The sequence below is a fragment of the Notechis scutatus genome, chromosome 1, assembly GCF_049901735.1.
Source record: "Notechis scutatus isolate UNSWTSFEM ecotype Mainland chromosome 1, rNotScu1.2, whole genome shotgun sequence".
Taxonomy (NCBI): Eukaryota; Metazoa; Chordata; class Lepidosauria; order Squamata; family Elapidae; genus Notechis; species Notechis scutatus.
Window position 1 is genome coordinate 241,977,953 of NC_142009.1, and position 16,328 is coordinate 241,994,280.

A 16,328-nucleotide genomic window follows, 5' to 3' on the forward strand; every position below is an offset into this window, starting at 1 on the left:
TTCATGGGGGGTTCCTATGTAGCTTCTTCACATATTGCTTTTTTAATTAAAAAAAACACCTAAATGTACTATATGGAAGATTTACTATAATCATAATGCCATACATTAAAGATTTGAGGAAATGCCCTATATAAAAGCATAGTGTTAAGTAGGACCCCAGGTATTTCTTTCTTTTACCTTCTGAATCAAAGTCTTTTTTTCCTAGAGCAGCCACTGGTAATAAGACAACTTGGCAGGTAGCTACTCAGAACTAGTGTCCGAGTATCTGAAGAATTCTGTTGTGACTTTTTTATCTTGAAAACAGAGCTTAGAGGTGGGTTGCCAGATGCATTAAGCAACATTACATAATCGAAGGAAGCCAAGACAAGTCTTTGTTTATTTGAGACCGAGTGGAACAAGTGGCCAGTTTTAAGTTTCTGGGTGTTACCCTAAAAGAGGACCTGACCTGGGGTGCCCACATTGCAGCCCTGATCAAAAGGACCCAGCAGAGATTATACTACCTGAGATTTCTCAGAAAACAACAACTGAATGAAAAACTGCTGGTGACCTTCTACCGCTGCACCAGAGAGCATTTTAACATACTGCACCTCTGTATGGTTTGCCAATTGCACAGTGGCAGATAGGAAAGCACTCCAGAGGTTTAATGTCATTGCCCAGAAGATCATTGGTTACCCTCTCCCCTCTTTGGAAGAGCTTTATAACTCCCGCTGCCTTAAGAAAGTTCAAAATGTTCTCAAAGATCCATCTCATCCTGGGAACCTTTTTTTTTTTTAACTATTACCATCTGGCAGACGGTATAGAATAATAAAAACAAGGACAAATAGGCTGAAAAACAACTTCTATCCCAGGGCAGTAGCTCTTTTGAATTCTGCTGTATAGTGCAGTGTTGATGTGGTGTCGGGGGTTTCCGGTTCAATGTGTGAAGGGTGAAGGATGTGTGTTTGTGTTTATTTTCATGGTCATGGTCATGATGTGCACTGAAGATGGTGTTTGATTTCGTTATACGAGGTGCAATGACAGTAAACTAAACTAAACTAAATTTGATGTGACAGAGACCTTTGTAGACTAAGAGATAGGACATTGACTAGCTGATAACTGAAAGCAAACAACTAATTCTGCTTCACATAGATTTATAGCTCTCTCCTTTCCATTAAATTGTCAGTCTACCTCTTGAGTAAACAGAACACATCTGTCTAATCTGGATTAAGCATACATTTACTTTTCCTTCTTTAGTTCTTTAGTTTTATTAGGAGAACCCGTTTGGAAAAGTGTCTAAGGTACCAGACTAAAAACTGTGGGACAGTGAGTTCTAGTCCCACCTCTGTCAGGAAGCTAGCTTGATAACTTTAAGTCAATCTCTCCCTCTCTCTCTCTAAGAAGTGGGCAATGGCAAATCACTTCCGAAAAACCTTGCCAAGAAAACGGCAGAGACTAGTCCAGCAACTTGTCACCAGGTGTCAAAAACTGACTTGATGGCCTATTTAACAATTTCACACTATTTAACAACTTCCTTGCGGCTTTTAACCAAGACAAAAAGATTTAGTCTTGTCTACTTTAGTTTTCCCACTGAAAAATAATGTTCTTAGTGTAAATAATACAGACATTGTATTACACTGACTGATGAAAAATAAATCAATCAGTACTGTGAAAATAAAACAGTGTACAATATCCTTGTACAATAAATATCCAGTGTACAATAAATACATTTATTTCCCCAGTTCCCAATATAAATGGGGAAGCAAGTTTCACTACTACATGAGGATCATAAATATTTCCCAGATGAAGTAAAGGGATGTAAATCAACAGAGATTTGCTTTGATGTCAATATTTCTAGGTTTCATTCTGAGTCTCTCTATAGTCTCTCCAGGTAAATCTGAAAAAGATTTTGGTTGGGGAACTGGAAATCTGTTGCCAGTCAATGTAGACAATAATCAATCAGACAAATCAAGACATAACAATATAATTCCTATTCTACACAATGGAACCCTTTCCCTGACAAATAATAAAAGCAAAATGTACAGTAATGTTGTACACTCAGATTGCAATAACACAGTCTTCAGGGAGAAATTCTCCATGAGAGAAAACTAACTTTTGTTCTTTTGCAGTTCTTATCAGTACTCAAAAACAAATAGCTAGAAGTTTATAGGAGGCAAAACAATGCATAATTTGCAGGATAGCTCCAAGCACATTCACATCTCATGCCCATAGCCTACTTGCTACCCCAAAGATCAACCTTATAATGTGTTGAAAAGAGAATTTGTCACATTTTTCTTTCTATTTTCCAGTCTCCTCAACTGCAGTTAACTGTTACAATTAGAAAAATGAATGCAGGAATTGAGCTTCAGTTTGTTTTAGATGGAATTACACTCTCCTTGAAAACAGCAGATTCTCAGTTTTGGAAAGCTAATTCATCACTGAATTCCCAAGCAGTATCTCTACTGTTGCATAATTTACAATATGTGGTACCTGGGGTTGTACTTGAAAAGCAGCCAGAAACTACGGTTGATGTAATACGACGCAGCTTCATTGCTAACAGGCATAAGGACCAATGGTGCTTTTACAACACTGAAAAATCTGTTCTGGCTGCCAATTGTATCCCAGGCGTATTTTATTTGCTGATATTAAACTTTAATGTCCTAAATCACTTAGAGACTAAGAATTTCTCTCTTGTTACCAGCCCTGTCCAGCTGATGGATCTGCAGAAGTGTCTCTTCTGAAGATACCTCTGCTATCACAGGTCTGTTTTTCTAGCATGAGGGCTTCTCATTTGCTGCTTCCAAACTATGGAATGGAGGGATTTTTGGCTTTTAGATCCCATATCTCAGCATTCTGTGGATAAATTAATTTATATAAGAACACCTTTCTTTCACCAAGCGTTTAATTATTAAATGGCATCAGTATTAATTACAGTATTATTATTTTTTAACTTTTTAGATTCTGAGTTTTTTTTCAGTTCTGTTAGCTAATATGAACAAAGCAGAAAAACAAGATATAAATAAGTTAATCCAAATCAAAGGAACTTTTTAAAACTTTACAAATATTATTATTGCTCTTAGTTCATTCAGAATTCTCCACCCCATTTGGCGATAAAAGTGAACAAACTGTGCATTGCATATTCAAATTGACAGAAAATGGCACACATTTATTATTCTGCTCTTGCAGGAAGTCTGGAAAAGATTTCCTAAGGAAAGCCTACATTATCCTTCTAATAGTCCTACAAAATAGAATCCAAGATGCTTCATAGTTGACCAGAGAACAAGATTTCAAGTCTCCTTCCCAAACTTGTCATAAGTCTGAAATCTCCTGTCTTTCTAAATCCATATTACTTATACCAGCTGACCAGTGTTTTCCTTTAGTACATGCATCTATTACAGAGGACACATTAGATTTTTATCTCCCTCTTTTATTACTTTATAAGAAATTCAAGACAGTGAACATACCTAACACTCCTTCCTCCTCTTATTTTTCCCACAACAACCCTGTGAGGTGGGTAGCACTGAGGGAGAGTGGTCCAAAGTCACCTTATGAGCTGGCTTTCATGCCTAGAACTCACAGCCTCCTGGTTCCTGGGCTAGTACCTTAATCAGTAGGCCAAACTGGCTCATCCTGGATTTAAATCCTCATTTTAAATCTATTTAATTTACATTACTCTGTCCACATAAGAGCAATTGTTGACTTCCGTCGCTCTCCCGTTTTTGTTTTATTATTGCCAATCTAACGGTTGGTGTTTTGGGAGGAGAGGGGACAAAGGAAAGTAAGAAAAAGAACTTTAGGGTGAGACCGATTTTCCCCCACAGGAATTCCCCGACCTTCCTTCGGCAAGGCAGCAACATCAACTCGTGATCGAGAATCTATGTGTAGACCGGCTCACGTTCTACTATAGGCCAGCCTCAGGGCAGACCCAAGCAAAAGCGCCAAATATCGCTGCATTTTATTCTCTTCCGAAGCCAGACATTAAAGGGGGGAGATTGAACTCTGGAACCTCTTTCTCCCTCCGTTCCGCCCTCCTCCTTAAACATCTTCCCTGTTGCCTACCCCACCAACCGACGAGATCCAAGGAATGAAATCAACAAAGTCACGCTTTCTTGTCACATGTTTAATGTTTTCATCCAATCCAGCTTTCACAGGCTTTGGGTAAGTGGTGGTGGTGGAGGGGCGATAAGAAAAGCAACACTTGGCACGCCACATTTTCTTTCTAACAAAGCCGGGGGGGGGCGGGGGAGGGAGGAAAGAAAGGAAGAAGGAAGAAGGAAAAGGGCTGCAAACAGAGCGAGTAACGCACTAGGAAGAGAAACCCCGGAGTCTAATTCACAGCAAACATACGGGAGGAGGCAGTCTTACTGCCGCACAGCGACTCTTATCTATTGTTATCGAAAGACTCCTGCGGGGATCATAAAAGTCGCCTTGCAGATCTCGCATCTCCTTCCCGTCTGGTGATACTATCTGAATATCTTTTGGTCCTGACTTTTTTTTTACTCTGGCCAAAACAAAACAAAAACAACCGTCACCGAACTCACCACGGTCACCGGGGACACCATGTTTGCCGAGGAGGCTTCTATGGGCAGTTCTTCGCGTTTGCTTTATACAGCTCGCTCTACCTGCGGGTCGCCGCTACCGCTTTTAATCAAGATCGGAGGGCATTTATTTTTCTCAATGCCGAGTGTTTTCTCTGCTGCTTTTTAAAGAACGCCGTGACGTCATAATGCTCGGAGCGAATGTGCAGAGGGAAGGGGGGGGCGGTCCTGCAGCGACTACGTCTCCACCCCGCTCTCCTCCTATGAAGGGCTGCGCTTGCTGGTGAGTAGACCCGTCCCAATGCGTATTGTTTGGGGAGCAGGCAGTTGTCCGATTGTAAGAAATGCTTTCCCCTAAAAGATGTTGACCTCTTCTCAACATATACACTGCTCCAAAAAATAAAGGGAACACAAAAATAAGACATCCTAGATCTGAATGAATGAAATATTCTTATTAAATACTTTGTTCATTACATAGTTGAATGTGCTGACAACAAAATCACACAAAAATTATCAATAGAAATCAAATTTAGCAACCCATGGAGGTCTGGATTTGGAGTTACACTCAAAATTAAAGTGGAAAAAAAAACACTACAGGCTGATCCAACTTTGATGTAATGTCCTTAAAACAAGTCAAAATGAGGCTCAGTGTGTGTGGCCTCTACGTGCCTGTATGACCCCCCTACAATGCCTGGGCATGCTCCTGATGAGGTGGCGGATGGTCTCCTGAGGGATCTCCTCCCATACCTGGACTAAAGATCCCCCAACTCCTGGACAGTCTGGTGCAACATGGTGTTGGTGGATGGAGCGAGACATGATGTCCCAGATGTGCTCAATTGGATTCAGGTCTGGGGAATGGGCGGGCCAGTCCATAGCATCAATGCCTTCGTCTTGCAGGAACCACTGATACACTCCAGCCACATGAGGTCTAGCATTGTCTTGCATTAGGAGGAACCCAGGGCCAACCGCACCAGCATATAGTCTCACAAGGGGTCTGAGGATCTCATCTCGGTACCTAATGGCAGTCAGGCTACCTCTGGCGAGCACATGGAGGGCTGTGCGGCCCCCTAAAGAAATGCCACCCACACCATTACTGACCCACTGCCAAACCGGTCATGCTGGAGGATGTTACAGGCAGCAGAATGTTCTCCACGGCATCTCCAGACCTTGTCACGTCTGTCACATGTGCTCAGTGTGAACCTGCTTTCATCTGTGAAGAGCACAGGGTGCCAGTCTTGGTGTTCTCTGGCAAATGCCAAACGTCCTGCACGGTGTTGGGCTGTAAGCACAACCCCCACCTGTGGATGTCGGGCCCTCATGCCACCCTCATGGAGTCTATTTCTGACCGTTTGAGCAGCCACATGCACATTTGTGGTCCGCTGGAGGTCATTTTGCAGGGCCCTGGCAGTGCTCCTCCTGTCCCTCCTTGCACAAAGGCAAAGGTAGCGGTCCTGATGCTGGGTTGTTGCCCTCCTATGGCCTCCTCCACGTCTCCTGATGTACTGGCCTGTCTCCTGGTAGCACCTCCATGCTCTGGACACTGACAAGACACAGCAAACCTTCTTGCCACAGCTCGCATTGATGTGCCATCCTAGATGAGCTGCATTACCTGAGCCACTTGTGTGGGTTGTAGACTCTGTCTCATGCTACCACTAGAGTGAAAGCACCGCCAGCATTCAAAAGTCACCAAACCATCAGCCAGAAAGCACAGGAACTGAGAAGTGGTCTGTGGTCACCACCTGCAGAACCATTCCTTTATTGGGGATGTCTTGCTAACTGCCTATGCTTTCCACCTGTTGTTTATTCCATTTGCACAACAGCATGTGAAATTGATTGTAGTGTTGCTACCTAAGTGGACAGTCTACCCTTCAACTAGTGATTTCTGGCACTTCTTCCTCCCCGATGATCATGAAGCTGCAAGCTCCAGGTATTGAGAAAGCCAGAAGGTTGCTACAGGCATAGCCAAATCTTCCATTACTTTACTATCATTTATTTATTAGTCTATCCATTCTTTATCAGTCAGCTAGTCTGCCACTGAAAAAGTCACAAATCCACTACAAACAGGATCCAATTTGTAATCCAATCAACCAATAAATAATGAAGCAATTTCTGCTATCCAATGGAAAAGTACTCGACTAGAGAGTGAACTGAGTTCCCCTGGATGCTTTTTTTTTTCTTTCTTTCTTTCTTTCTTTCTTTCTTTCTTTCTTTCTTTCTTTCTTTCTTTCTTTCTTTCTTTCTTTCTTTCTTTCTTTCTTTCTTCTTTTTCTTTCTCTTTCTCTCTCTCTCTCTCTCTCTCTCTGAAATACACATTCCCTGCCCCCCCCTCCAAAGAAACATTTTCAGGTTAACTGAAAAAAGGTAGAGTGCTCACATAGAAATGAAAAAAAAAAAAAGATACAAGACAGATCAAGGAAAAAGCAAAAAAGGTAATATGAAGCTCAGGCACGATGAAGGGAGTGGCTGGAACAGAAAGGAAATGGGAACAGCTTATGGGATGGGAAATAGGACACAGAAGCAGGACGTGCTATTGAGGATAATAATGGAAAACCACAACTAAATTTGAGACTTGACAGGTGGAGCATTTGCACAGCCCTGTAGCATCTGAAGTTGGGAGTGGAAGAGTTGAGCATAGATGGGGGGTGCGGGGTGGAATTGTGGACAAATTTGAAAATCTCTAAGGCCACATTTGCCCCTTCAGATTGCCCACAAGCACAGCCAGTTTTCACCCCTCTGATTTATAGGACCAAACTGTAAATGCTGATGTATGGGAGCCCATCTGCATTATTGATTCTGTTTGTACAACAGTCTGAACTGTGTAATCGGGAAGGTATGAACTCCATAATCTAGCTACTCCAGACAATTAACCCTAGGGAGTTAACCTGAGCCCTAAACAACTCTGAGTTCATTTGGAACTAAAGTCACTCTATCAGCCGTGTTATCTGAATATTTAATTGGGGTGTTAACCTCCCTATTAATTATGTACTGATTGAGACATCCGAGAGAGATGCTGCTAAAATGGGGCCTCTTACGGAAAAACAACCAGTCACTAGCAAAGGAAATCCTATTATAAGCTCAGCAACATAAGAAAAAGTAACAGGTTGGCCCAGTATGTTTACATCTCCATTTACTCAAATATATGCAAGGTGCAGTAGTGGCTTTACTCCTAATTCATAGGACTATTAGACCAAGGGCCCTGAACCTCTTGGGCAAAATAACCCCCCTTCTATTAAAGCATCACCAATATAGCAATAGAAAACTATACAGTAGTTTGACCTTTATTCTTATTGTGGATGGAAACTGGAAGAAAACAAAGATGTTTACATCTCCATTTACTCATTCCTTTATGTTGCATGGAACTTTAAGAAAAGTTTCTCCCACTTGGTGCCTTTCAGGCGTGTTAAGACTCCCATCTTGCTCAGTGGCAATCTTAATGGGAGTCGGAAATCTTTTGAAAGAGGGAGGCTGAAGTTAATCTGATGTGGCAAAAGCTGATGTGGGCAAGGTAATGATGCAAAGTGAGTGATGCCACATCATACACATCGGCACACCTGAGATTTTCTTGTCATTATTGAGTTGATGGGGTGTTTTAAGGTTACCTCGCCATTTTGAATGCATGTTCTGGCACAAATTTTCAAGAGTTGATGGCACAAATTTTCAAGAGTTGTTATTGGGGGAGCTTTTGGGAGTCATAAGGAGGAGGGTTTAAGCTACCTCAACGTTGCATGACATGAACAGTAAAGCTCAACCAGCAAGCCCCATCAGTGAATGGGAATGGAGTTTTGGGTTGAGAGAGGTAATTGAAGTATGACCTACATAATGCTTGCAAAAACTTTACTCGTTGCATGGGTATACTTGTACCAATCTTTCCATCAGGGAGAGAGGATTCAGTAGGGAGCATTCCTGTCTATCCTAGAATCAAAAATAAATGGGTCTTTTGATTATCTCAAACCTGTCTGTATATGAACTGGTGCTTTTATATTCATTCAGGGGTACATGAAAAAGCTTCCAGTTATAATTCAATGATGATTACTAAATCTAATTCACTCCAAACCTTTGGGCCTATCCGTTGGCCTTCATTTATAGCATCATCAAGAATTCTGCAGAGTGAACTACTGATCTTCCAGTTCACTTGGTCTTCCTTTTAACTTGGCGGCTATGTTCAAGTCACACAATTCAGTTGTGTGAACATTCAGTAAAATCCTAGCAATTATATTTGTAATTTACATAGAAGGATAAACTTGATTCCTTTTGAAAGCTTAATGTCTTGCACAAATGCAACTGATTGGATTAGTTTATTGCACAAACCTTTAAAATGGGTTAATTTAATAGCAACATTAAGCATGTTTTGGGAACTCAATCACTTCAGTCCAGGAACGCCCTAGGAACCTTCTATAAATGTGCTGAGATTATGTGGTTTTTCTGCCTGACAGTAACTGATGCAAGAACAAAGAGCATCATGATTAACTAGATTTAGCAACTGCCACATGATCCTTGAGAGCCAGTTCAGTGTAGTGTTTCAGGCATAAGGTTAGAAACTGGGAAACTGAATTCTAGTTCTACCTTAGGTACAAAACTAGCTGGGTGATCTTGGGCTTGTCACTTTCTGTCAGCCCTAGGAAAAAGGCAATGCCAAACCACTTCTGAAAAACCTTGCCAAGAAAACTGCAGGGACTTGTCCAGCAGTCTCTGAGAAGTAGACACAGCCGAATGGAAGAATAGACACACAGAAAAACAGAGAGACACATACACACATGTAATATATTATATTTGTATTGTATTGCATTGCATTGTATTGTATTTTAATCTCCTTATTAAGATGGAGCTACCTTAATGGTTTTTAATGACAAATTTGTCTTCATTTTTATCAAAGGCTATTGCTGATTGTTTGGCTGTAGTAGGAACAAAGAAATTTCATCAAGTTTGTTTTTAAATGGAGTCTTGGTAGACTTTTTCCTCAGAGTTATACCCAGAAGACATTCCTCTATCTCCATGGGTACTTTACACAAAAAGAGCAAAAAAGAGAGATAAAAGAGTAAGGAAATTCATGCTTGGGGTCCCAGTTTAACGTTTTATTTTGTATTCATGTGTTTTCACAGATTAGTCTCCATAGTAACCAAGAACTGTGGCACCATTCTAGAACTTGGCTCTAAACACACTGCATGTTAATACTGCAGACTTGGCCAGTTAGCTACTTCCATTGTGTCAACCCATTGAGAGAAATTCTGAATTGTAGAATGGGAAACAGCTAATTTCCAACTCTTCTGCTGATCAGGAATTATAAAACCTGTAGTTCAGTATTCATGGAGGACACCTGTTTGGAAAAGACTGGCAGTTCCACATCCTGCATAAGCTTAGCTAAGAATAAACTGAGCACCATAAAACCCAAAATCATATTTTACCTGAAATCAGTAAAGAAGACAATCAAGACCCATCTATCTCAAAAACAGAGGTACTAAAGAATCGTAACCTAGTTTAGAAACACAATTCAGAAGAAAATTCTGATGTTACTGAAGATGCAGTAAAGCAATTATCTGGGAGTGGCAAAATGATTACACATTAGATACTTTCCCCACAATGACTTGCATAGGAAGTGTCTGTAGAGCTATTAACGTATTTGCTAATGTACTGTTAGGAACATTACCTCTTCACTGTTACCCATGAACTTGAATAACTATAGGATGCATGATTAAAATAGTAAGATCTGGATTAGAACTTAATTTTTATCCTGCTTACCTAAAGCTGAAAACATCAAGTGCTAAACAATGCGAGCTGTTGTGAATTCAGTATGTGTTACATTTGCATACAATTCATTTCATGCTATGGATATCATCTCCACACAAAGAAATCCTTCCCTTGATCTAACCTTATATTTTAACAAAAAGCATTTCCATTGGAAGATTCTGTACAAATTCAAAAGCCACTTTGGACCTTGGCAATCCCACATAAGCTTTGTTGGGCAGACAACCAAATTTACTTCTGAATTTCTAAGTTCCATTTTAGGATAGTGTATATATGTGGATTGAGTGTGGATAGAGAAGGAAAATCGTAGCCACCTGAAAATGTGACCAGTTACTGAATCCTAAAAAATAATACATTTTATGGAGAACTTTCCTCTCCCCCATTTTAGCCTCCACTGCTGCAGCCAGAGGCACATGATTATTAAATCAATGACACAATATCACATCAACTATACAGCTCTTTGAGATTTTTTAATAGAGGAGATTTGGGTGAGTAGCCTGGCAGTTTCATCCTATTATTGTACGGATGTTCAGATCCTTATTTCAGCTTTTGAAACTTCAGCTTCAACCATAACAACACAAGAGCACACAATAGATACAAACTCAAAGTAAACCGCACCAAACTTGATTGCAGGAAATACGACTTCAGCAATAGAGTGGTCAATGTCTGGAATACTCTACCCGACTCTGTAGTTTCTTCCCCAAACCCCAAAAACTTTAACCTTAGACTGTCTACTATTGACCTCACCCCTTTCCTAAGAGGTCTGTAGGGGGCGTGCATAAGCGCACCAACGTGCCTACCGTCCCTGTCCTATTGTTTCTCCTATTCTTTTATTTTTCTTATATGTACCCATTTCATGTATTCACAACTATGTATACATTTATACTTATTATCTTGTAAACAATTGGCAAATCAAATAAATAAATAAACAAATTTGCAAACAATCAAGCACACACATTATATACTGAAAATGTAGATGGGAAGCAAGCATTAACATTATTATTTCCTGTTTGTTTTGGGTGGAGATGAAAGGACTTTTTCTTTCTCCACGATTAGCAGTAGCGTGAACAATGGAATGGTTTTTTTGCACACTCCCATTTGTCAACTTGAGTGGAAACACTGATTGGCTCATTCTTTTCTCAAGTTTTTCAAATTCAGCAACAATTAAGATGATGGGCAGATAAACCTCAAAAGTGCTTTGGTGGACTGGGTAGTGGAGTCAATGCCACGTTCAAGTGAATAAGCTTATTTCTTTGCTTTTGTTTTCAGGGGCATTTGACAATCTGGTTTCAATTTTCTATTAGTCCACTGAAATTGCCCTGGAGAAGAATTTTGTCATGGCACCTTGCTCTTTGGAATAACATTCCGTCTCCAGAGATTGGACCACCTGAACTCTGGTCATTTTAAAACAAATGTGGTATATTTTCCAAGCTTTAAGATAAAATGGTGCTGTGCCCATCAGTGTGTAGCTTGCCTTGGTTTTATTTGTTCCACCTTCTGTGTTCTGCTCTATGGTGTTATTTGCTTGTTTTTAGGCATTATATCAGTTTTAATTTTATGCCATCTAGTCTGAGTTGGGCCACCTTTATAAATCTATATGATAAATAGCTTTTTGCACCAAATTCAAGTATTTTTTGTATTCTTGAATGTTCCCTTATTTATAATAAGCACAATAAAAAAAAACCAACCACAATAACACACGGGCAAACAACCAATACAAACTCAAGATAAACCGCTCCAAACTCGATTGCAGAAAATACGACTTCAACAACAGAGTGGTCAACGCCTGGAACGTCCTACCTGACTCCGTTGTTAACAGCCTCAACCCCTCACAACTTCAATCTCAAATTGTCTACTGTGGACCTCACTCCATTCCTAAAAGGTCTGTAAGGGGGCATGCATAAGTGCATCAGAGTGCCTACCGTCCCTGTCCTACTGTTCCCTTTTATTCATACTCATTTATTATGTATATACTTATACCTGTTTATACTTATATGTTAATATGTTCATACTTATACTTGTTTTCTCATACATGCTTGACAAACTAAACTAACTAACTAAATAATTGATCATCCTCTTCTGTTTTGGAATTCTGCCATGGCTTAGTATTTCCAAACAGTTAACTCATTCATAAATGCTTGTTTTCTCTTTTGTTCCTCAAGGGTCTCCTCTGTGTTCCCAGCATCTTCCCCTCTCTCCGCAACTTTCCTGGGAGAGCTCTTCAAATCCTGTAATTCTCACTACCCTTACTCTAATGGCATCCAATTTATTTTTCTTTCTGTTGATCTCATACCCTCATCTGCTTGCTGTTCTCATATTGAACACTCACAACCATCTCAAATGATACCTATTCAATGCCAACCTATCAGTGGTGGGATTCAACTTTTTTACTACCGGTTCTATGAGTGTGGCTTGGTGGACGTGGTAGGGGAAGGATACTGTAAAATCTCCAGTCAGAGGTGGGATTTGCCAGTTCTCCGAACTACTCAAAATTTCCACTACCGGTTCTCCAGAACTAGTCAGAACCTGCTGAATACCACTTCTGCAACCTACTTATTTTGCCTCCAAGCCTTCCTATCGTTGAACTCCGTCCTTATTCATCAGCATCACAATATCTTTGAATGGTTCCAAGTCTTCATCATTAAGGTTAATCATCCAAAAAGGGATTTTCTCCAGATATCTTCCTATGGATTACTTGCTGTCTCCGATCTATCATAATATTCTGCCTTGCTTTTAGTCAGCCAAGAAATCCACCTTGACATTATTCCAAAAACAGAAGCAGCCAAAGAGAGAGAAAAATAAATAATCTGCTACATCATGGTATTTTATGTAAAATTACGTTATTTTGAGATTTCTGGCTTACTCCTTTAATTCCCATCTTTTCTACTAACTTTTCAGCACAAATTGAATTTTCAAAAATCTCTCTACACCCTATTCTTATCTGCTTCTTCCACTGTCTGATCCTGACTGTAAACTCTTCATAATAACAATCTCACTGCTTCAATCTATGGAGATTCTCAGTCATCCAGGTCATGGTTGTCCAAAAGGTGCTTTTTCAGGAGGCAACTGGACTTTCTTGTTTTTTTTTTTCTTTGATGACAGACATTTCACTTGTCATTCAAGAAGCTTCCTCACCTCTCACTAGATGGAGAGCCATAAAAAATCACCTTTGGGACTTACTGATTTAGTCAAATCTATAAATGGCTTTATGTACGTACTTCACATATGACTTAGAGGCTATCCAATTCAACAATTCTGGGCAGCTTAAACTTTAAAAAAGGAAGAAATAATGAAATCAAATAACAGATTATATATTTCTAGAAGGGAGTGAAGCATATAGAATGTAGCAAGAAAAAAGTTTCCAACCACCTTAACCCCAGGACTAGGAAATGAGCCAAGTTTTGAAAAAAAATTGGAACATTATACGGATGGGAGCTATGATGTAAACATAAATAAATTATACCAACAATAACAAATGCAGGTATACATTGATTTAAAAAAGTAAAAGTTGTCAAAGGTAAGCAGAAAAAAGTTTTCTCTCGTTAAATAAACATTGTTAAAATTATGCATAACATACACAATAGCTGGTAGGAGAAATTCCTAATGCACATATTGTGTGAGAATCTCTCATTTAAATTAATGTACTTGTGGAATAATTTTAATTGATTAATTACTTCCATGTAATTATCCCTGTTTTACAATAAAAGAGAATAATGCTTTTTTCTTTTGCCAACTTTAAAGCAGATTCAGCCAAGCCACAGAAAGCTTTTCAAAAGAATTTGTTGCATAAATTCTTATCTTACACAAAACGCCTTTGTCAGCTTTGGTCTCTGATGTGTATAAATCTGTATATCTATGGATATTTTTGGATGTATCGCTGATTCAGATTTCCATTTTCCATTGTCTTTGCTTTAGCTAATGTTTTTACTAAATCTCGCGCATAAACTTTCATTGATAGTTCAACTGCAAGAGACAAATGCTTCATTGTAAGCCATGAATGGACCGTCTCATTTAGCTGAATGGAGGTTTTAAATATTCTTACTGCGCCCAGTTTGAGGTGACTTGCCATACTATGATAAGAGGCCTGGAGAAAAATTGGACACAATGCTTCTCTGCTCCCAGTGTCCTTGTGTTATTGGCAGTTACATATAAAAAAGATGAAAGAAATATATGCTCTTAGAAGATGGACAGTGCAGTTCTACTAACAGCTACTTAGAAGATCAAGATCAGGGCAAACTTTCTTTTTACGAAGTCCACAGTTATCCCCAATTTACTTGCCTAGGGAAATACAACTACTATGAAAAAACGTAATCTTTCTACCACTGATTCCTTTATTGGCTCGCCTGGACATCTACTGAAAACATTTAAATAGAGCAAGTGCAACAAGGCTCAGGGAGATTACGTGGGCTGGGGATACTTACCCAGGTAATTTCAAATCTTCTCTGCCAGTTTCCCCATTGACTTCACTTGTGGGAAGCAAACAGGGAAGGTTACGAATCATGATCATTTGACAGTGGGATGCTGCCACTGTTGTAAATGGGAGCTGGTTGCCAAGCACCCAGATTGCACTCAAATCATCATGGGGTGCTGGGATGGCTGGAACTTTTGAGGAGTGGACAAAAGTACCATTCAGTTAATCCTGTCGTAACCGGCAAGTGGTTGTTAACCAAGGACTACCTATATGTTATTGCTGGAGGGAAGAGCCACTTTTCCCTGGGGAAATGGGTGTCAGATTTTTAAAGCATTGCTAGCTACTGCTTTTAAAGCATCGCTAGCTATTGAAATTACTATTTTTCTGTTTGGGGGGAGAAAAGCAGAAGATGCTAGTTAGGTAACTGCACAAGGAAACTGTGGCTGTGAACAAAACATTTCTATAACCAAGACTGGACACTTTGCAAAATAAGCATAACTCTTTCATCTTGCAATCTGTATTATGCTGTTATTATGACTATTGCAGATCTCTTAAACGCTTGGGCAAAGATAGTTTTAAAAAAGAATTTTCATCTGATTTTCCTACTAAGAAGGAGATTGTGATATGTTCTGCTTCAGGAGGGAAAATTATATTCTACCAAGGATACTTTTCTGTGCCATCAAATTTCCACCCAGCAAGGTGTGTAAAATAATTTATAGTAGATCTGCCAGTTTTCTCCATTGTCTTCCTTGTACTAATTGAGAACACTACATGGCTGAACAATATTGGAACACAAAACTCCTGCCCCTATCAATTGTTATCTTTGGTGTTTTTCTTACAAAGCATGTTGTATGCAGCTTCAGAGCTGCTACAATAAAGGACTCCTATAACAGACTGGGACCTTGAGGTTTTCAGTTCCTGTCTCAAGGAAAAAAGCAATAAATGGTCTTGTCTGTTAGTACTAGCTATACATTCATGAAAGACAAGTGTTGATTTGTTTATATATTCCAAATAGTGCCACGTGAATGTTATAGTCTGCATTCTTCAGCTTTTATCTTTGTCCTTTCAGCCACTCAGAGAACATCTAGAGATACAGAATAAAAATATTTCATAACTCAACATATATAAATGGTGAACTGATTAGTGATGTTCACCTTAAAATCAGCAGGCAGAAGCAGAAAAATAAGATGGGATAAGAATTCCTGCAAATAAGCGGTCCATTCCCTAGGCTGCAGCATCTCAAAAAATAAACTGTGGTCTACTGTGCACCACAGATCCATCAAAAGTAAATCAATTCACCTGTCTGATATTGGTACTAACTGTGAACAGAATCATGTGATGTGATAACCTATTTCTTCCGATTGTGCAACAAACTTCCTGGTTTGCAATATAGGTTCACTGCTTGACAAATTTCTGTAGCTTGTTAGAATCCTGGTAAGTTTGTTACTACAGGGCCAATTCCCATAGTTGCTTTATTTGTTAATTTGACTGAATAATAAATATATCTGATATGCATTCAGATTTCTACACACAGAGCATTAATTAATGGATTTTTTTAAAAAACTAGACACCTTGCTTGTAGCAGGTGAGGAGGAAATAAGACCCACACCATCTCCATTAATTCTCTTCAATCTCCTTCCTCTGAACCAAAAGATAGTTGC

The 16,328-nt window shown here is 39.5% G+C and overlaps 1 protein-coding gene and 1 long non-coding RNA gene across 3 annotated transcripts in view; one reads left to right on the plus strand and one right to left on the minus strand.

The window, feature by feature from the left end:
* TMEM86A (transmembrane protein 86A) overlaps positions 1–4,714 on the minus strand; it is a 37,930-nt gene extending 33,216 nt beyond the window's left edge. For both annotated transcript variants that reach the window (XR_015746670.1, XM_026668304.2), the window contains exon 1: positions 4,518–4,714. Coding sequence is in view for 1 of the 2 variants with exons in the window: in XM_026668304.2 (XP_026524089.1) it covers positions 4,518–4,538 (21 nt within the window). In the remaining variant the exon portion in view is untranslated. The remainder of the gene's footprint in view (positions 1–4,517) is intronic.
* Positions 4,685–11,717, plus strand: LOC148133296 (uncharacterized). The gene is made up of 3 exons (XR_015746672.1): positions 4,685–4,797; positions 10,645–10,744; positions 11,526–11,717. It is a non-coding gene; the product is annotated as an uncharacterized LOC148133296 (long non-coding RNA).
* Positions 11,718–16,328: the final 4,611 nt, after the last annotated feature.